Source organism: Myzus persicae, unplaced genomic scaffold (genome assembly GCF_001856785.1).
Source record: "Myzus persicae strain clone G006 unplaced genomic scaffold, MPER_G0061.0, whole genome shotgun sequence".
Taxonomy (NCBI): domain Eukaryota; kingdom Metazoa; phylum Arthropoda; class Insecta; order Hemiptera; family Aphididae; genus Myzus; species Myzus persicae.
This window is the reverse complement of record NW_019103859.1, coordinates 189,249-213,496: the sequence shown is the minus strand read 5'-3', so window position 1 is coordinate 213,496 and position 24,248 is coordinate 189,249. Positions and strand designations below refer to the sequence as shown.

General features: G+C 31.4%; 1 protein-coding gene across 1 annotated transcript in view; it reads left to right on the top strand.

Annotated features, from left to right (window-relative positions):
- Nucleotides 1–24,248, top strand: part of LOC111035518 (cadherin-related tumor suppressor) — a 35,372-nt gene that overhangs the window by 5,720 nt on the left and 5,404 nt on the right. Inside the window, 12 exon segments of the mRNA XM_022317163.1 lie at nucleotides 10,408–10,725; nucleotides 12,657–12,890; nucleotides 13,199–13,400; nucleotides 14,045–14,238; nucleotides 14,320–15,241; nucleotides 15,319–15,499; nucleotides 15,567–19,143; nucleotides 19,506–21,058; nucleotides 21,133–21,688; nucleotides 21,748–22,018; nucleotides 22,641–23,291; nucleotides 23,814–24,070. Of these exon segments, the coding sequence (XP_022172855.1) occupies nucleotides 10,408–10,725; nucleotides 12,657–12,890; nucleotides 13,199–13,400; nucleotides 14,045–14,238; nucleotides 14,320–15,241; nucleotides 15,319–15,499; nucleotides 15,567–19,143; nucleotides 19,506–21,058; nucleotides 21,133–21,688; nucleotides 21,748–22,018; nucleotides 22,641–23,291; nucleotides 23,814–24,070 (8,916 nt within the window).

The following is a 24,248-nucleotide window of genomic DNA, read 5'->3' as shown; positions in this document are numbered from 1 at the left end:
ATTAAAAAACAAGTATACCTACTATAATACTGAAAATTTCAAACAAACTAGGTATACATTTATATACATATATAGGGAGATATTATTATAAATTTGCGAAATGCATATAAAAAATAAATATTTTATACGATCACACAAGTTAATTATTACTTATAAGTTATAACAGTGTGTGAATATATCAACAATAATAATACGTTGATTCATTTTTGTTGCTATAAAATTATCTTTTTACGTATGTAGGAGGTGATGCGTATGTATATTGTATACTTGGGTACTTATATTTTTTTAATGTTTGAGTAAGTACCTTATGTTATACTTTCAGTTTCTTATTTTAAAAATATTTAGTTTACCTTTCCTCCGAAATTCGTTGTGTTTACATTACACGGAACAGGTAATACGGTTTGGCTGGGCCGACAAATACATGTCATAAATATCAATGTCATTATCACATTTATTGGTTACCTTTATACAAACAACAAAACATTTACTTGACAATTTATGATATTACGCTGCCGGAGTTTTGAGAATCGCGACCCTTTTTAACTGTAATTTTATGAACATGTTGAACACGTTCTTTATGTTAAAAAAACACATTTTTTTTCCGTTTATTTCTTACCCTATTTGTACTCCGGTGCCGAGGAATTAATGCGTCTTTTGTATAGAGGCGAATGAATAAAACTCCCAATCTTGCGGTTCAGCCACTTCGTCAGTTGTCCTAACCCGACGCAAATCCATTGGATGATTAAATACAAAGCGGACAGCTCAGCCGACAATATATATATATTTAGCGAACTGACGTTGGTACCATTATAATATATTATAATATTCACAAATATTTCTAAAACCGGCCTACCGAGTACCGGCGTGCTAGAGATGTGGACGTGTAAAATAGCTTTGAATATGCATAGCTATAACTATCGTCGGCTAATCCTTTGGATAACTGTTCCATTTCGTCCGTGTAAACCCGTGTAACTTTAAAATGTCAAGGTTCGAACTGGCAGTCCGTGTGTGAGTGTGGGACGTTTACATGACGTCTATAAAAACCATGAAACATATCTTTTAAAGACTAATATTATTTTGGCACGGTGTACAAGAATTTATGATTTTATGGTTTTTTTATGTTACTAGCTAATAAACTATATAATTTCAAAACCATCGGAAATTAAGTTTGCTTTTGAAGAATAATTGTTAACGTTTGTTAATATTTTAAAACTATTTTTTATGTTCGGATAGTCACCCGTATTTCCTCAGCTTAATTAATCGTAAAATTTAATAGCATCGTTTATCTTTCCGATTTTAACACGATCAGATCTCCGGAACATACTATTTAAATGTACAACTAATTTTCATCTGTCTATAAATCGTATTGAAAAACTGGCTTAATTGACTAACAAATTAGAAAAATGTAAGGAGTTTAAATTTCAATAGTTTATAATGTACTAAAGGTACGCATAATTTGGATATAAATATAATATATATATTGTATCCATTAAAAACATTTTGGAAAAATATGATTTTACTGTTTTTAAAAGAGGCATTTAAAAAAAAAAAATATTAATTACACATAAATGTATATAATCGATAGCAAATTAATTAAAATAATGCTTTAATTTATATCGTTATAGGTTTATGCATAAAATAAAAATTTAATTTTGTCACCGTACACAACCAATTCCTTACTCCTTAGTCCTTATTATACCCGGTTACGGTATAACTATTTCTTCATTCTAAATGTTTATATATTAGTATATATTACCTATTATGTGTAAATAAATGTTTTTATCATAAATAATTAACGTAATGTAGATTTAATTGTCTATGAAATTATTTTGATATTATAGTTATGCTATGTGAAACATCATGCTAAATATTAGGATAAAAAAATCGAATTCTAATTCCAAAATAAGTTTATAACATTTAAGGTTTGTAAAATTCTATTTCACCACAGGTGTAAAAAGTTATTGTCAACCCAATTGTTTGTTTGATATATGATATCCGGCCTTTGAAAATGTCGAGGTGGTAGAGGGAATAAATCCCCTATTCAATAACAATATTATTCTACCAGCTGTATGCGTACCGCGCTGGCCATAAAAATATCTATAGGTACACACAAAGAGTTTAGAACACAATTCCAACAGTAGCAGATGTTCAATTGAAAAATTTGGCTCGCGCTTAAGTATGATTTTTTTTTATAAATTCTCAAATCATAAAATTGTTGATCATAATGTAGGGGTATTTTAACTTTGAGTTGGAATTATGTGTTAACCCCTCAAGCCCCTCCCTAAACATACGCCCATATAGGATAGTTGTCTGTCAATTGCATAAACTGCCATATTGGAATGCGTATATAACTCGTCAGATAGATATGGTTAAAGTATACTCAACATCTGTATAAAAAAAAAATTTACTTACGAAGGTGAACAATGAACAGTACAGTATCCTCTTATGGATTCAACTATTATTATACGCAATTTCGAAAGTAAATGACTATCCTTTAAGGAGTTAAAACACCTTGAATTTTTTTCTTATTCTTACCCATTAGAAATCGAATGCTTATGTCTATACAATGATGTATTGTATCAAATTAAAAAATATTTTATTATTTTCATATTTTGAAATGTGCATTATATTTTTATCCTACTCGACATTATATTATATCTGTACGGCTGTGTATATAATACAATAATATTGTTTTCAAATTTCTTCTAAGAAACACGATTATTGTGTTTATATTATGTTCTAATAAACCATCTTAATTTTATTGTTTTAATTTAAAAAAAAAAACAAAACATATACTTGGGTACATTTACTTACTTGTTGTAGGTACACCTGATATAATATCCGTATACGGATATAATAATTTATTGAAATTAAAAATATTTGTAACGTTCATTAAATTTATTATATTTAGTATTATATTATTGGTAACAGCAAAACGGTTAAAATGGTTGCGTGTCCGTAAAATGTAAATAATTCTTTATAATTTTTATGTTACTATTATGTTTAATATTTAATATAATATATAAAGTATAGGTATATAGGTACTTAACTTAAAATATATAAAACACAATATCTTGTTTTTTTTATAAAATAAATCTTTTCTTTTGAAATGTATAATTTAAAAGCGTATCCGATGTTGTTAGTATTATTATAGTGGTGCGTATATATATAAAAAAGTGAATTTATAATATCGTCTCGTCTATAACCGTGCACAATAATGTGTATATAGATATCAGTATGCTAATGCGCTTGAGAGTGCTTTAGAGTTATCGTAATCGGAGTGTCTAATAAAAATCGTTTTTAACCATTTTGTATTGGATTAGTGCAACAATAAATGTAAAATATGTTTATTGACAAACCCGCGGAGTTAATTAGAAAAATTACCACTAAAAAGATCGCACGGCTCTCGATCATTTAGTAATTGCGCAACAGCCGGACGTATATTTTAGGGTTTAGCATATTTGGTTTCATCTTAGCGTATAGTTAGAAGATAGCATCGGTGCATGGAAACACTTATATAACGATAAATTAAACTGACAGTTGAAGATTTTTCCGTGTTTTTATTATGGTCGCGTATGTTAAAAAGAGTCATCGGAGAAAATATTTAAGACATATAACTATGTAAGTAACTCACTCGGGGCACTTTTGAAGTTCAAAAATCACATGACATATCTAGATACGTACAGCGGAGACGTCCGATAAAAATAATTCGAGAATGTTTTTTTTACAGAATCAACGCACATACAGTATAAAACATAGTATGAATTTACCACTTCCGTGTCTTTTGCAGAACGACACAATTATTCCGTTTTTCATTTTAACGACTTGTGTGATAACATTGAAAAAGCGGGGCTAGACGTTGATTTTAATCACAAGGAGTTGAATAGATTCAACATTTTGGACACGCCCACATTCTCACGATAGCGTCTGAATAATATTTTCCTTTTCTTGCTCCCCATTGGCGAACACTGCACGCTACAGACCGCAAATACGCCTAAAGGTACTGATTTCAAACTTATAAGAAACAGGACCACTATACGGCACACACACTCACTGAATGTGCATATAATATACATTTTTATTTTATTTTTCGTATTATACGGGTATCGTCAAAAAAAAAAAAAAAACTGTGGTTAATCATCATAATTAATAGTGCAATAATTGTATGGGTTCGTATCGGTTGGCTATTAAATATTATAATACCGGCGGCATGCAGTTTTCGCATTTATTGTGGTTTTTATTTTGTATACATACTCGTACCATCAAACACATCATATGCACACGCACGTACGTGTATGCATTATAGTTTGTACACACACACGCGCGCGCGCGCGCACATTATAATAATATATTATAATATCGGTTATTGAAATTAAATCAAGTGACAATAATTGGCATACAAAAACAGTGACCGGCTATATGTGTAACTCGTATAATATGTGTATTATGAACGGCAGAATCCCGTTGGAGGTATTTTGCCGATTGGATAATGGGTTCCTGCTACAATGATGAATATTTCATATGTACTCGCAGTATTATATAGAAGTATACCTACAATACGCGGCTGCAGCAGTGCGGCATATATAATATAATATGTATATACGTGTGAGCGTGTGCGTGCGTGTGTGTATGTTACTCTCATTGTCCACGGCAGGAAGAAAAACCGGGAAAAAAAATATATATTTATATAAAAAAAAGGTCACTGTCGCTGCGGATTACACACAATACTCCAATAACAATATAAACGATGTATAGTATATATTAGTACATAATATTATAAAGTATATACATACCTACGAACCGTGCGCGGGGGGTCAGCGTAGTAAAAGCGTTATATTTGACGATATCTTAATATTGTTACGCGTCCATTTCATTACAATTCGCAATAATGTTATATCGAAGAATATGGGTAATATATACATGTATATACGATATATATGGGCACTGACTACTGGAGGTGTATAGTGTATTAGTTAACAGTGTATTGTAGTGCCTAACTAGTAACTACTAACTATTATAGCAATAGTACATAGACTATAAGCAGTACATTCGTACTCGTACGTATCGGCAGTTGTAGATACTTACCTACCACTTACCAGCCACTAATAGTAAATCGCGTGGGCTCCGTGAACGGTGAACGTATACAATATATAAATTTATAGTACCTATGACCGGGTGTAGGTAGGTTACCTATTACCTATGGGTTTCAATAATGGACATTGCTCACATAACACAATATTATTACACGAGTGTCTGGCTAATATAAACGATATAGTTTTATAAGGTTAAAACTTGAAATTAGCTAGATGCCGTTCTAATTTGTACCAACACATGTTATTATTTTGTTTTTGTTTTTTATAATATACGAACCAAAGCAATAATTGTTAATTATTATATTGTGGCATAACTGTCGTGCGTCCTTATTATTGTTGTTATTAATTGTTTGTGTAGTTAATGATGCTTTTATATAGATTAAATTAGTTGCTACTATATTTGTTTATAGTATACCTAATAACGATCTTAATTGTTTGTAGGATATTTCCGAAAGTGAATTTCCCAAATGAGCATTTATCGAAAATATTCAAATAAGTTGTAATACATTAAAATATATGTATAGATCATATAGCATATGATGAACTACAAGATTTATTTTCAAAATTATGAAATGTTTATGTGTTTTATATCAACAATTTACAATTTATTGTCATATACGATATACCGTACAACAAAAATAAATTGTAGGTATCTTAATAACTTCAAGTTTGGACCATATCAGAAAATCTGTACACTAATAAAAAAAAAACATCAAAACTCTACATGTTTAGTATTTATTAATAAAATTATTAAATTGTGGAACATTTCTCTTAAAAATGTCTCAACATTTAAATTTCTGAATCCACATAGGAGCTAATAAATTAAATGCAATAAAATCGACGACAGTAGAGGTAATAATAAAACACGAGTATATACGAGTATATTCGTACTTCTTTTCAAAATGTACATAATTTATTTTTAAGAATTTAAAATATAGTATTTAATCATTAGTACGATTACATAGAATTTTCAAATATAGTTAACATAATCCATCAAATTGGTATTTATGGAGCAAAAACAGATTTTGTTTTTCATGTCTTAATAATTTGTGATTTGCGAATTATTATACTTATCATTATTATCTATACTTGAATATTTTCTACACACGATTGCCAACAAATCAAAATTGGGTAGGTAGTATAGCGATAAATATTAATTTCAAGTATATATGTACGTTTTATACTTGCATAATATAATTATGAATTACATAAAAAAAAACCATAATTTGTTGTTGCATCGTTTATAGCCCTTAATAGTGATGAATTGGGTTATATATAATAATTGTATGACTGCTCCAAATTATATTATTCATATATACCTAGGGTATAAACGAGGAAAACGAGGGGAACTTGGAGCAGTCCTAACAATAAAATATAAAGTATGAGGTACCTATATGATAGGTATAAAATTAATTTTGATGTATTCTTATAGATCTAATTTCGACACCGGTTGTTTATAACTTTGTAAAATCTAATTTAACTATATATTTGTTTTTCGTAATTACGAATGCAATTACTGCGTTAAGTTTGATAGAATATATCTTAGTCAACTATCGCAGTAAACTAATATCTGAATAAACGTAGTGATCAGTGATCATTAGTTTTGAGTCTTTTACTTGGTTAGTGGTTACTATAAACTTAAATTAAATATTTTAGTCAAAATTTAAATAAAGGGCGATGAATAATTTGTGCATTTCTGATTTAATTGTATATTCTTACTTAATATTATTAATTTTATATAATAGGATAGTAATTATATTATATAGTAATGAAATAATAATAAATAAATAATAATTATTTAATTAGTATGAAATCTGTTCTATACCATATCTGATATCACTGTTGACTATTGGCTATTGAAGAACTGCTTTCAAGAAATAAGTGGGCAATCAAATTTCGAAAAATATTCATTGCACATATTATTATATAGGTGTATAGTGTACGCTGTGCATAAAGTGTGTACTACTGTACTGTATACTGTATAATATGTATATAAATATATTATATCGATTTCGAATTTGAACGTCCCATCACGTGTTTATTTAGTACTCGGTTTTTTGTTTTTAATACGAATTTGTAGGTCGGTTGTCAATACATATACGATATACCTATACATGGCTACCTACATGCACCGATTTATCATTTATATTAATACAGCATAGGTATAACTGGTATATATTAAAATGTAATGAAATGAACCACCGAGATGATCGCCGGCTGTGCTATAACATCATTAACCAATCATATTCATGAAAATTGTATCCGGATTAAAATCGGATAACATGTTATTGATCACATTGTACCTACTATTAAATGAGTTACGACTTAGGCGTTCGGAGTAGAAGATTATGTGTCAAAAAATTTGATTCCTTTTCTCCTTTTCTAATAGCGGTAGAATACGATAAGTTTAATCCTCAGTAGTCGGTTCGTATAGACTATAGATACCAACCTATCTATGTACAGCCAGTGTAGTTCGTCCACCCATTGGGCTGTATAATTTGTTTTTGTACAAGCACGTATTTTTTTCATTAATTCCAGGAGCACCTTTACACAACAGTCAAATAACCATTAAAATTTAATAGCCCTATCAACTATATCATTTGATTTCTTGATTGTTTTTTAATAGTACGATGCTACTCTATTGAGAGCTTGCATTTTGTTATAAATAAATAAAACGATCACTCGTGTCTTTAGTAGAAATATATCTGCAGTCGAGTATTTTGATGTATACCTATATAAATTATTGAAAAGTACAATTTGGATTTAAATTCGAGCTATTCAATTCTTTATCAATACAACTATTTATCGATTTTTAAAAATGTCTAAAAACCTTAATAAATTCAAAATAAATAGTTTTGTATTATATTCAATTTTACAACCAAACTCATGTGCTGGGTGGTTATTCTATACACGATACCTACATAAATAGCTACAATTAATCGTGTCTACAGACTACAACGCATGTACGACTACGGGAAGGCATATATTTTTTGTTTTAACTAACCGCCGCCGATAAACATGTTACCCCTATATCATAAAAAAAAAAACAATTCCCATAGAAAAAAAATATATATCCATTTCGGTATAGTAAACTAATTAACATCAATTGTACCTCTTTTTTGATGCCTGCGGAAAGACTCGTTTAAAAATACCAAATAACAATGTACCGGTTCAGTAAGAATGTATTTTTTTACCCGTTCAAAAATGTCTGTACGTTACTTTTTATTAAATTCTATTTCTATATAATATATTATTTAGGTACCCTTATTTCATAATACTGTCGATTCAGTAAAAAAAATAAACGCGTGCATAAAAAATAAAACCGTTTATTGATTTATGAATAATAATAATAATTGTATTCGAAAAATAATACAATTGTAAAATTACTTATATTCATCTTTAAATTTAATTATTTTTACGCAGAATATCTCATATCTTGTCTTGATAGTATATTTATTTTTTTGTTCATGAAATAATAACGTGTGGGTGTGAAATTAAACTGAAACATTTATGTATTTATTAAGTCTTATCGGAAATAATATTATTATGATAACATTAATATAAAATAATTATTTATAAATAAATAATCATTATTTCTTAATAATGGTTTTAGAATTATAAATTTATTAAAGATCATGTGGTGAATAAGTATTCGAAAACATTATATTATTTTGTTCCTTTGTTAATATAAAACTTGACTTACTGTGGGATTTATTTGGGAAAACAGGTTTTAACAACAATTTGTACAATAAAAAACGCTGTCTTACCTTGAAACTGTCAAGCCCTCAAATTATTGTAATATATATATATTTATACAGGTATATTATATATATACATAATACATATATATTTATACAAGTATATATATATTTTATATATAGTAGATATTACTAGGTAATCATAATACAATTTTGTTTTGCTGAAGTCCAAAATTATAGATCACACTGCGTATTCGTTATGGTCACAATGAAAAATGTAATTTAAATAAAATAAATTTATGACACATAATAAATTCAGTTTTTAGGGTAAAAAAATATATTTTATCTCTTTTATTATTCTCTTTTATTTTTCTGCCCTGAATCTTACAAAACAAATATTTTTTAATCCAATGAAATAATAATTCTGTTGATTATTCACACAGAGCGTCTTTAATGAACACATATTTTGGATGCATATAATATTATGTAGGTATATACGGAGAGGTTTTTCAAAAAAAATAATATGTAATTTTTTGGAAAAGAAAAAATAAATGTAACAAATAATAGTGCCGGATTTTAAAAATGGGGAACACAACCTGACTTGATATTATAAAACTATGAAAACAAAATCTTGAGACGCAAATATACTTCTCTAGGAATGTTAAAAACCAAAAATTATATTGTATAAAAATCCCAATGGTTTAATTTTATAATTTCCATAACAAGTAAATTAAATAATTACTGTTAATTAGAAACACTAATTTTTAATGACTTTAAATATTCGTTACATACCTAACATTATATAACACAAAGAGAATTAGTTATACCGGGGTGTGGGATAATATTTGAATAGCTGGTACCGCGCTCTGTGAAATACCAATGGCTACTTGGATACAGAAATACTTTCAGTATATTATACGGCTGTTGTTCGTTTAAAGATTTGTTTTTAAGATTATGTAAAAATACATTTATACACATTAAACAAAATTTCATAATTTCGATCAATTGAAATCAAAATGGAAATTTATATGAACATATTTCTTTCTCAATGTATATTGTATTATGTACCTACATTAAGGATGTACGCATATCCACGATGGTCGAGGCGGCGGTGCCTAAACGGTTGAACAGTGGATAGTTTTTCTGGTCGTCATGCTCTGGCGCAATTGCTCGGGTCATTAAAAAAAGTAACACCATTGAATGAAAATATACAGTGTTTGAGAACATGATCCGGAATGCGTTAAGTTATTTTAATAAGATAACATCGATTTGAATATAATATATATATATATATATGTATAGTTATGTACCGACGGGAGATTATGGGAACAAAAACGTATAGCATGGAGCCAATTAGCGTTTTTTTTTTGTTTAAAAAAAAAATTTTCGGCTCCCGTACGGACAACTACGCTTGAGTTGATTCGCGAACGTGTACCAATGATTTATGTGTTCCTTATGTTTATATATATATGTATGTATAATGTTTAATGCATACCTATTTATTTATACAATTTATTAATATATCGTTATGCGTACTAATGTGTATTTGTATTATCTTCATCTCGAGTGTGTAATAATTGTTTTTTTTTTTTGCGTTTTGTCTTATCCGTATATAGGTGAAAGTGAAGATTTTGGACAGAAACGACAACCGCCCGATGTGGCCGAGCGCTCCGATCGAGTACAAGATCTCCGAAGAGATACCGATCGGTTCGCTGGTCGCCACGCTCAAAGCCACCGACCCCGACTTGGATTCGACGCTCACGTACACGGTGATCGGCGACAACGACAGCAGTAGCTCGCCGCTGCTGCTGGACGCGTACACGGGCAACGTCCGCGTGCGCAAGCCCATAGATAGAGAGACCAGCCCCAGACACGTGCTACCGGTACGGGTATCCGACGGGGTACACCACAGCGACACGTCCGTAGTGTTTGTCGTAAGTATATTACAATTTATTGTCAATCACGCGAGATTAGAACAAACGCATTATATACGTATATTCGTATAAAGCGTAGTGCACTGCTGTGTGCACTGCACGTCTGCACGAGTTACGTATACGAGTATAGCGAAAATATGCCTTGCCCGAGTAGGAAACAATACCGCCGCGTATGATTTTTATAACGTCGTTCCGAAATCGCCATATATTATTATTCGTCACTTTATAATGTATTATTATATCCGTATTGGGTTTTATTCGGAGGTAGGTACAATGCATATCAATAATATTGTTCTGCGCATTTTAAATTTAGAAGTTTCAGTTTATTTGAGTACGCGCTGCACATTTCCATCCACATCGAGTTACATTAAAAACAATAAGATATTAATTACTCGACAAGTACTTAAAACGTATCAACGCCCTATGGCCGCGTCGAATTTTCTTGCCACGTTTAACATTTTTGCTGCTCTTGTCTTACCAAACACGTTCTTCCCCTCGGCAACAGCGCAATACTGACTCTTCAGCACGTGCCATACATTTCTCGTGAAATAATTCCATAGTACCTGCATAATACCATACCTAATGCAGTCATACGAAAACATCACGCGATCTCCGGCTATTGTTAATTTCATTAGCTATATTTTACATAATAGCAAGGCTGGACAAGTTAACTAATTTTTTCAACTTATTTAGTTAAACTATTATAGACAAATTTAAGTTAAGTTTAAAGTTAAAAGTTACTTTTCTTTTTTATACAACTCGTTGAAAGTTAAAAAATAATTTGAAAAAAAGTAACTTAACTTAGCTAAAAATATGTTACTATTTCCTTATAAAATTAATTATCAATTGTAATACCTTTTCATTAAATCTTAACAAATAACATGTTATAGTAGGTCCTACTATTTACAAAAAAATTATGTTATTATATTAATTACAGTAGTACTTACATACTTCTATCAATTAAAAAATTAAACAAAACAAATAAATTATTTTAATGAATTTTTGTTACCTACAAGTTATTTACTCGTAAATCATTTCATAAATTGTATTGGTAAATAGTTGTACTTATTAGTTATTAGGTTATCTTAATACCTATTGAAATCTCCAGTACACAAATAATGCATAACACTTGTGACAGTGAACAATTTAGAACTTATTTAGAATACAAAATAAAATAAGTAATAAACTAATAACATATACGCAAAGTATTTGATTTTTCAGAAAATTATTTTTTTTTTTATATATATATAAAAATGAAAAAATAGTTTTAATCTGTGGAACTTTTATTAGGAAAAAAATAAACAAAAAAAAATAAATATATTGAAACACTGTAATTTAGAAGTTATTAAAAAAAAACAAACCCGTCAAGTTAGAAGTTACTAATGAAGATAAAAGTAACTCGTTAAGTAACTTTTAAAGAACTTGAACTTTTTTACTCGTTAATGCCTAGCCTTGCATAATAGCAATATAATATTTATTCATTTTACATTTGTAATTTATAATTTATTCATTTAAATCGTTCGAATTATAGTAGTGGCGTTATACCACCCTATACGAAAATAATATTTTATCGAGTCTATTAATGATTATAATAAACGGGGTATAATGAAATAAAATACACGTTGTGCGCATATTATAGACCGTGGTATTATAAAGTAAAATATTATCGCGAAACGAATCGAGTTTATGCTTAACGCGGTAGAAAAAGCAATTCAATATGTACATCACACCACAAAATCGTTTTAAACGCGTCGGTTGGACGATGCCTGGCATAAATTTCCGGGATGGTGTTGATTGTGCGAGGCGATCCTAGCTGTATAAATAGATATAAAATATTATCATAAACAATAAACCAAACAAAACCGAGATATCGTCAAATAAAATTATTCATAATATTTTGTTTAGAATTTTAATGGTTTCCCCGTTTGCAGATTCTCGACACCAACGATAACGCACCATCGTTCGCCAAGAGCGTGTATTCTCTAGATGTGAGCGAGTCTCGGTCTAGGGGCACGAAAATCGGCGATATCACGGCAGTGGACGAGGACGAGGGCGTCAACGGTGTGGTTACATATTCGGTGATCAGTGACTGGGCTAACGACGTGTTCAACATCGATCCGCACACGGGAGCATTCTCCCTGACTGGGAAACTGGATCACGAGGAGGTGAGTACTTGAGTCAATTTTAACGAACTTTTGAATCACATCGTCTTTTCCGTTTTGGAGAAAACTGATTCACTAACAAGATTGGAAGTTTATTAGTATATAGTAGACTAAAAAAATAAACAAAAAACTGATAAACGGTATAACTCGATTGGGTGGGCTAAATCAAATATTTGAGAGGAGTGGTAGTGGCTTTTGCTCCCTAAGCCCACCTTATCAAACCTCTCTCGTATTATTATAGACTTGCGCTTATATATTATATTATAATATTTTATTGTTGTTTAACGATGTCGTGTGTTTGCGTTGTTCAGGTGCAGCACTACATCATGACTGTCCAAGCCCAGGACGCGGGAAAGCCGATGTTGTCCTCGACGGTGACGGTGTACATAAACGTTATCGACGAAAATGACAACGCTCCCGTGTTTGAGACAAATAGTTACAATGTGGATGTTTACGAAAACGCTACTGTCAACACGATCGTGGCGACGGTGATGGCAACAGATCGTGATTCAGGTAAACATTTAACCCGCCGCTGAAGTTGACTTCGAAACATAATATTGCGTGCGTGCGTGCATGTGTGCATGTCTGTGTATTATTATGTATAATGTATGTATGTATTTAGGTATAGTATAGTATATACTACATACCAAGTGTTTGGCGGAAACACGTGTTTTATAATTTATTAGTAAACATATTTTTTCAAACACTCTTTGCCGGCATTAACCAGATAATGAATTCGATCTGTCGAGTGTGTCGACTAAGTAAAAACTATGATTTACCATAAGTATACAATATATATACATAACTTTAATAAATATACATATTTTTAATATAATATGCGTTATTATTAAAATTATATTAAAATTATGCTGTATAGACCAATCTCGGGTTTTCAGATATAAAAATAATTATGTGTAAATTATTATCGATTGCGTGTTTAAATTTGTATGATATAAATTATTATTAATATGTATTCTTTTACTCAATCAGTGAGGTATTTATTTATTTTTGTTATTTTATTTGTACGTAAGTACGTATAAAACGCCTCAATGAATTCTTTCGTTTTAGAGTTTTTTTTTATTTAACTGAACTTATTCATACCTTGTTGTAATACTTGTTTTTGATTTTAAAAAGCTAACGCGTGTTGGATTTTTCAGGAATCAATGGAAAAATCAAATATTCAATTCAATCTATTGACCAAGAAGATAATGATTTTACTATTGATCCGGACAATGGCACTATTTGGCCACATCGCAATTTGGACCGTGAGACCGTAGCTTCATATAATCTCGTAGTAGTAGCCTAGGACGGGGGACGCCCGGCGGCTTCTGAACTCTCAACCACTGTGCAGGTATTAACACCACAGCAATTTATATATATGATATATAATCTCATTGTCTTAAATAATTATTAATGAGTTTCCTTCGTATAGATGACAATTACGATCAAGGACGTTAACGACTGTTCGCCTCACTGGATTACACCAAACGTAACTGCAGTCATGGAAAATGTAGAAATTGGTACAATAGTTACGGTTCTTAAAGCTGTAGATGATGATGAAGAGAAAAATGGATTTGTAGAATACTGGATAAATTCTGGTGATGAAAAAACATTTACAATCGGATCCATCGATGGAGTTTTACGTGTAGCAAGTTCTTTAGATCGCGAAACAAAATCATCGTATAAATTAGAAATAGGTGCTAAAGATCGTGGCGATCCTTCTCTAAATTCAATAATGAAATTGACGGTTAATATTTTGGATGAAAATGACAACAGTCCAATCTTCGATCCAAGGCAATATACTTCGTCTGTACCAGAAAATGTAACCATTGGATACACAGTTATTCAATTATTCGCCACTGATAAAGACGTTGGTCCTAATGCTGGTATAAGGTATACGATCACAAATGGAGATGAAAATTTGGACTTCAGTATTGCTGATGATACAGGTTTAATACGAGTTGCAAAATATCTTAACTATGAACGTAAATCTCGGTATGTACTAACTATTAAAGCTGAAGATGGGCCCGTCGGTATTGACAACCATGCAAATTCTGATGAAGTTACAGTTGTAATTACTGTTTTGGATATAAATGATAATTATCCAGTGTTTCCAGATTCCCCTTATACCATTCATGTTCTCGAAGAGTATATTCCTGAATCTAAAGAATTTCCAGTTGCTATAGTAAAAGCAACAGATGCTGATTCTGGTTATAATGGTAGAGTAAGATATTATTTAAAGGACACTGAATATTTTACTGTGGACAGCGTTAATGGAAAAATACACCTTGTGAGGAGCTTAGATAGAGAAGCCCAATCTGAACATTTGATTACTGCAGTAGCTATGGACTCTGGTAAATATAATAAATTCAAAATTATATTAGTTGAAGTTAAATAGCGTTGTGAATAATCTAACTTAACTGTCTTTCAGGTATGCCATCATTAAGTGGCACCGGATTTATTCGTGTGATTGTTCAGGATGTTAATGATCATAGTCCACAATTTCAGCAACAGAATTACGTAGTATACATTGATGAAAATAGTCCAATTGGATATTCAGTAACTCAATTGACAGCAACAGATTCTGATATCGGGTTGAACGCCAAAATAAAGTATAATTTGTTAAATTTTTAAAATATTGAAATTTTTTTTACAAATTTTTTTTGCTTTTTGTTTTAGGTACAGCCTTCTGGGAAATAAACAAGATAAGTTTCAAATGGACGAAGATACAGGAATACTAAGAACATTATCGAACATAGACAGGGAAGAAAATGAAGTGTATTATTTAACAGTAGTCGCTCAAGATTCAAGTTTAACAGAACCTAAAGCATCAGTAGCTAACTTAACAGTGTTTGCAAAAGATGTCAATGACAATTATCCGATCTTTTCAACTTCACAAAGCATTATTTATGTGTCGGATAAAACTCAATCAGGACAATTTATATTTGGAGTAACTGCTATAGATTTAGATTCTGGAGATAATGGAAAAATTGTTTACCATTTAATTGCAGGGGATATAGATATGTTTCATATTGACGAAAATACTGGCGTTATTGAATCAATTCAAAAACTAAATAAACAAATGGAGTACAAAATAAAAATTGAAGCTAGTGATAAAGGACAAATACCTAAAAATGCAGAATTTGATTTGACAGTGATCCTTTGGCCAGATCGAGACTTCCCTGTAGTACGACATGTAGGAACTAAACAGCTATCGATTGTTGAAAATTCTAGTCCTGGAAGTAGCGTATCACGAATTTTAGCAACAACTCCAAAAACTGGACCAAAAAAAGTCAATCTACGCTTTTCTATAGCAGGAGGCGATTTCGACAACACGTTTGAAGTAGATCCAGTGAGTGGTGAAGTAATAATTGGTAAAAATGGAATTGATCATGAAAAATCTAGTCAGTATAAAATTTGGATTGAAGCTTCAGATTCAGATGAGCCTAAACTTAGAAGTGCTGTGTTATTAACCGTCAATGTTACTGATGTAAACGATAATCCACCCGTTTTTGAATATCCATTTTACACAGTTTCTATTCAAGAAGAAACATTTCCTCCAACTTCCGTCATAACTGTTGTAGCCATAGACAAAGACACAGGAAAAAATAGCATCATAACATATAGATTAGTCGACGATATCAATGGAATTTTTAGCATTGACGATATTTCTGGAGAAATAGTAACCAACACAAAATTGGATAGAGAAACTGATGATCATTATACGTTGATGGTCGAAGCTGTTGATCAAGGTTATCCACCTCTTACCGGATCTGCAATGGTACATATAACTGTTCTAGATATCAATGATAATCCACCACGATTTACACGTTTGTTCAGTGTTAATGTAACTGAAAATACAGAAGTTGGATCATTTGTTATTGGTATCACAAGCTCAGATTTAGACATAGGCGTCAACGCTAAAGCAACCTATAGATTTACTGAAAATCCAGGAAATATGTTTAAAATTGATTCAGATACAGGAAAAGTTTATATAGCATCTGCTATAGATCGCGAGGTTCAAGATGAATATCTACTTAACGTTGTCGCAGCGGATGGTTCATGGCAAGCTGAAACTCCTTTAACTATAACAATTCAAGATGTTAATGATAACGCACCTGAATTTGAAAAATCTAATTATAAATTTAATTTTCCGGAAACGCAAAAAATTGGAGCCACCGTTGGTCGTGTAATTGCTACCGATAGAGACAAGCAAGGTTCTAACTCTGTCGTTTCTTTTAATTTGAAACAGCCTTCTGACGTATTTTTTATAGATCCAATATATGGTGATATATTTACTAAACGTGCATTAAAATACAAACATTCAACAAAAGATATATCACCAGAAAATGAATACACATTAATTGTTCTAGCTACTGATAATGGTAAACCACCTCTGTCATCTGAATGCTCCATCATCATTAACGTCATTGATTCAAACAATAATGCACCGCAATTCGAAAAGAAGAAATATTTCTCACCAATACCTATCAATTTGGAAGTATGGTCACCTTTAATTACTGTTGTCGCTACTGATCATGATTCAGGCGTAAATGCTGAAATTGAATACTTCGTATATGGAGGCAATGCTACAGATTTAGTTCAAGTTGACAGATTTTCTGGTTTAATATCGTTAAAGAAAAAATTAACTGATACAGATTTAAGTAAAAATTATGATTTAGTGATCAGAGCAACAGATCACGGAGTACCGCCAAAACAAGACATAACTGATGTCACCTTTACAATGACTAGTGAGAACAATTTTAGCCCGGAATTCTCATCATTAAGTTATCAGGTATTTGTACCAGAAAATGAACCGATTGGTTCAACAGTACTAACAGTTAAAGCAACAGATCAAGATGAAGGGCCAAATGGTTTAGTTAGATACACATTTGAAAATCTATCCGATAAATTTAAATTAAATTCAGACACTGGTGCTATAACTATAGCTCAAATTTTGGATTATGAACGCATAAAAGAATACAAACTCACTATCATTGCAATGGACACAGGATTTGAACCAAAAAAGTCTAAAGCTACATTATCTATTATGCTCACTGATATAAATGATAATCCACCAACTTTCAATCAAACTCTATTTAATGTGTTTATTCTTGAAAATTCACCAATAGGAACCTTTGTTTCACAAATGGTAGCCAAAGATTTAGACTCTCCTAAAAATGCAATAATAAATTACTCTATAACTGGTGGTACTGGAGAAAATTTATTTTATTTCAATAGTACATCTGGTGCTATTTTCTCGAAACAAGTATTTGACTACGAAAAAGAAAAATCATACAGTTTGGAAATCCTAGCTATTAATCCAAACTCTACACTATTTGGATCTACAAAAGTTATCGTACATATAGAAGGCGTAAATGAATATTATCCGACTTTTAGTCAATCAGTTTTCTATTATGATGTACCTGAATCTGCGGAAATCGGTGCTAACGTTGGAGCAGTAAAAGCAACAGATTTAGATGCTGGAAATGATGGTAAGGTGTATTACTTTTTAGTTGGATCTAGTAATGACAAAGGATTTACGATTGACCATAATACCGGACTGTTAAGAGTTTCTAGGCACCTAGATAGAGAAACACAAAATCGAATTATACTTACTGTTTTGGCGAAAAATTCTGGTAGCATAAGAGGAAATGATACTGATGAAGCTCAAGTAATAATATCAATTCAAGACGGAAATGACCCTCCAGAGTTTGATCAAGAGTATTATGAATGCTTGGTTTCCGAAGGTACTAGACCCGGAGCAAAAATATTAACTGTCCACGCCGTTGACAAAGATGTCTGGCCACAGAATAATCAATTCTCTTATTCTATACTTTACAATATGACAAAATTATTTCGGGTTGATCCGCAAAATGGAACTATTGAAACTGTTGGACACTTTGATAGGGAAACTATCAATTATTACGAAATTGTAGTTGGCGCTGTGGATACGGGTTCCCCGCCTCAGACTGGAAGTGCAACAGTTAAAGTCATGATTACTGACGTTAACGACAATGGTCCAGTATTAGCTCCTGACAACAGTGTGGGATATGTGTCTGAAAACGAACCAATTAATACAAGTATCATGGTATTAACAGCAACTGATGCAGATCAACCACCAAATGGGGCTCCATTTACGTATAGAATCGTTGGTGGACCTCATCGAGAATTTGTTACGTTGGACGAATCGAGTGGACTTCTTAGAACTGCTAGATCAATTGATCGTGAACAAACACCAAACCTTAGTATTGTGGTATGTATTATAACAATCATAAATTAGGTAGTTAAATTAGGTAAATAGTAAAGTTGTTAAATGTGGATGTATCATCAATGAGAATAATGAGAATTAATATAACATGTTTATAATTATTAGGGCAGATGACTAGTAGAATTTACATACTTGTTTAACAAAACAACAAATATAGCTGAATACATGAATATGAATAGTTTTTAATTTAATTTTGCATATGAGTATACATGCATTTTTTTCTTTTACATCATATGAATATTTTTTTCGTTTTTTTTTTTAAATTTTGATGTATATTTTAATATTTTTTTCATGTTCGTTTATAAGATTTGTACCTATAGTTAATGGTATTGTTTTGTTTTTTTTAGATTTCAATTACGGATAATGGTTCTCCTCAAATCACAACTGAAAATCTGTTGAACGTCGTAATTTTAGATCAAAATGACTGTCCATCTAGCCCAAGATCAGTAAATGTTCTAATTTATTCAATTAAAAATGAATATCCTGTAGGAAAAGTTGCAGATGTGAGACCTATTGATCCTGATACAACAGGAGATTATAAATGTTATCTCGAAAAAACAAGCAACGATTTTTCGATTCCCGAATCCTGTGATTTACACGTCAATAGCATATCTCAATCAGTTACTATGCTTCGTGTGTCTGGTAATGATGGCAAACACGATTCTGTCACTAATATTGTTAAAGTTGAATATCAAACAATCGATAAGAATATAATAGAAAATACTGTTTTTACGAGAATTGACAATATTACTTCTTCGGGTTTTATTGAAAATCATTATACGAAATTTATGAATGTATTGAACTCAACATTTGAAGATAACGACCCACTGTTGTACAGTATTAACGAAGTGGATGGTGGTATTGAGGTAGCAATAGCTGCAAGAGGTTTGACTAAAGAGCATATGAACGACGCGTTAAGGAGTAAATCAAATAGCATTGCACAGTCAACAAGATTGCCAGTTTTCTTCGATTATTCACCATGTCAAAAGAATACTTGTGAAAATTATGGAAATTGTTCTACCTCTCTAGTTATATCAAAAGAACCACGTGTGACAAATTCTCAAGATTTTGTTTTTACTTCACCCACCATATTACAAGAATTTTTTTGTACCTGTGCTGAAGGATATGCAGGGAAGAAATGTGATAAACGCCAAGATCCATGCGCACCAAATCCTTGTCAGTATGGAGGTACCTGTAGAAGGCAAGGCATTAGTTATCAGTGTTTTTGCCCTTCGGATAGAGAAGGTCTAGAATGCGAGAAAGAGCGTTACGATAAATGCGACAACAACCCTTGTATGAATGGTGGTAGTTGTAAACAAACTCAAGACAACATTGGATACTTTTGTTTATGCAGACCGGGATACCGAGGAAACATATGCGAGTTATCAGCTGATTCATGTCGACCTAACCCATGCTTAAATGGAGGATCTTGTGTTTCTTTAAAACCTGGATATAAGTGTAATTGTCCGAATGGCTTGCATGGAAGACATTGTGATAAGTCATCATTTGGTTTTAATGAGTATTCGTATATGTCATTCCCGTCATTGGACAGTATAACCAACGATATCACAATCGTTTTTTCCACATCTAAACCGGACTCTTTACTGTTATACAATTATGGGACCCAAGTTGGAGGAAGATCAGATTTTATAGCAATTGAATTGATTGAAGGGAAATGCGTGTTCTCGTACGGTGGGGCTAGAAGCTCTATAACTGCGATTAGTGTTGGAAAAAGTGACGGATCTTCATTAGCTGACAGTCAGTGGTATAAGATAACTGCTGTGAGGAATGGCAAAGTTTTGTCATTGAGCGTCGCATCGTGTATAGATAATGGTGACAATTGTCAAGAATGCAGACCGTCGGATAAGTCATGTTATAGTGATAATACAGGAACCGTGGGGTATGTAATCGTTGAATGATAAATGTATAATATTTGTGTTGTTTGTAATAAAATAAATTAAAAATTTGTTTCAGAACTTTGAATTTCAATTGAAATAATTTGTTGATTGGTGGAGTTACTTCAGCTGATCCCTTATTAGAAAGACCTGGCCAAGTACGATCGGATGATTTTGTTGGTTGCGTGCACAGTGTTACTATCAATGGCTATGGTATGAACCTTAGTAGCCCAATATCTTCAAAAGCTGTCGATCCATTCTGTAATCGCCAAGGTCTTTGTGCTCAATCATCAACACTGTGTGGTGAAGGATCTTCTTGTTTGGACCGATGGAATGGTGTTATGTGTAAATGTGAAGATAATGATGTGCTATCACCAAATTGTTTTCAAGCATTTAAACCAGTCTCGTTGGGCGAAGGTTCGTTCCTCGAGTACAAGATCACAGAGAAGCATAGGCGAATGCATTTATTGGAATCTATATATAATGGAACAACTGTATGGCGACAAGAGTCTAGAATTAAGAGAAGTTCACTCATTGTAACTCCAGTTAAGGAACTTAGTGTGATGTTTAGAACAATGAAATCAAATGCTACCATACTTCTTGCAGCTTCTAATTCGGATTTTACGCTAGTTAAAGTACATATTATATTTAAAAAAATATCAATCTAAATATTTATAATACCTTATTTTTTCAGCTTATAAACGGTAAACTACTTTATTCATCGTTTTTAAGTACTTCGACGTCTACTGTGAATATGTCAGTAGAAAAAAATGTATACGACGGAAACTGGCATAATTTAACAATGGTAATCGGTGCTAAAAGCTTGAAATTATTTTTGAATGGTCAAAAAGTTGGAGAAGAACTGGATTCTGTCAGCGTACACGATTTTTTGGATCCATATCTAACTAAAATGTACTTAGGTGGTGTCGATCGTGAATATTTCTCTGGGAAAATCGATACTTCAAGTGAGTTTTTTGTTTTAATTAAAAAAATTAAAATTTAGTTAAGTTAAAAATTATAAAAATTTACTTACATATTTAAATTAACTCAGTTATGCTGAAAGATACATTAAACAAATTAAAACATTATCTTAAGTTGAATTTCGAATTTTTTGACTAGAAGATGGTATGTTATTCGGTTGACAAGTTTGTCAGGTGTGATATGAAAATTATTAAAACAATTAAAAAATATAAATACCTTACTTAATAGACTTGATTTCAGTAAGTAATAGCAATATTTATATAGGTATAGATGTATGTATGTATTTAAGAAAATATATAAAAATAAATGAGAGTTTTGAAATGGTATCTATAAAACTTAAATGGGTTTTTAAATCATGTAAGAAAATTACTTGTATTTCATTAAGTAACTAAAAAAATAATAAAGTTCAGTTTTTTGCAATTAAAGAAATTTGTTACCGAAGTTAAAATAAAAAAAAACTTATCTAAAAAACTCATCAAGTTAAAAAATGTTGATTAACTTTTATCAACTTATTAAATTGTTTAATGCTAATCGTTTTTAGTGTACTTTTTACAAGTATGATGCTAATGTTACTCTGGTATTAATTTTTAAAAAATTTTTTTTTAGGTTTTTCAGGCTGCTTAGCTAATTTAACCATCAATAAAGAACTTCAACCATTTAATGGTACTGGAAGTATATTTCCAGAAGTTTTTCACACTGGAAATATATCATTCGATTGTGATCTGTCCGGGCTAGCATCAGTTGGTGTGGCTGTCACTGATCCGCTTAGCCTCGGGATAACATTGGTTATTGTGTTTTTCGTTATATTATTGATGGCGATAACAATAAGTTTTGTCGTGTTTAAAATACGGAGACAAACTAAATGCGATAAAGATTCTGATAGTGGTAAAGATCATTTCCAAAGCGGTCTCCATTCTGAATCTCCAGCTCTTAACACAATACCTGTGTCATCGTTCATGTCAGAAACTGGAGATGTAATACGGCATCATATGGTGCCACCGGAAATACTTTCCAAGCGCTACAAAGACCAAGACATGGGCATGAACGATACACATAGGCCACATAGGCCGGATATAATTGAAAGGGAGGTCGTGGGAAAATCTCCACCACCACAAAGAGACGAGCTCAATCAGCACATGAAGAATATGCATCAGCACGATAGTGTGACCGGGGATCACGATATGCCCGAACACTATGACCTAGAAAACGCTAGCTCTATAGCACCGTCGGATATAGATATTGTCTATCATTATAAAAGTATGTGCTCATAAACATTACATCGATAAACGAACTAACATTATTATATTATTTACACCATTTTAATTCCATGCAAGTATTTATTTGAACGCCAATACGAGATTTTCTTTAGCGCTACATATTGATATAATATATTAATGTTTAACCCAAACATCATTAGTGAAATTTGCTTTTATCTGTATTCTATGCAGATTTAATTCTATAATTGATTTGAATATTAGTTAATATGCTTTGAGAATATTTTATTAAAATATTGGTCGTTATCTTAATTCACTCGTTAAGTGTTTTGCATTAACCATAATATTTAATTGAAATGCATTATTTATTCGAACGTTAGTTTTTATTTTTTATCTTTGGACGTATGGTAATAGTTATCAATTATCATGCATTTAAATTAATGAATGCCGTTATTTTTTGATAATGAATAATGAATATTCTTAATAAATAATAAATGACATTCATTTTTGATTCCGAAATGTTTTTGATTCATTTAATGTAAATTATGTTATGTTGACTGTTTAGGTTACCGAGATGGAAACAATTTACGGAAAATGAAGTCTCATCTTAGTCCTGGGATGCCGTCTAACATGTATCATAAACAAATGCGACACGCGACTGGCTTTCAATCACCACATTCCAGAGATAGTCGGTCAGCGGCACCACCACCACCTCCGCCATTGGATTCTACCAATCACATGCAACACCAAAGCACACCGCTCGCGAGGCTTAGTCCTAGCAGTGAACTTAGTCAACAGTTACCCAGAATACTCACTCTGAGAGTAAGTAGCCTTTTTGATTTGATTTGACGTTTAAAGTTTTAAACACAATATTGTTCGTTAAAAAAAAATATTAGGTGAACAAATAATTGACCTTTTATTTATTTTTAATATAATAGTATATCTATGCTCAGAAAATCAATAATTTATATTGTCCACTACTATTAACACATACATATTA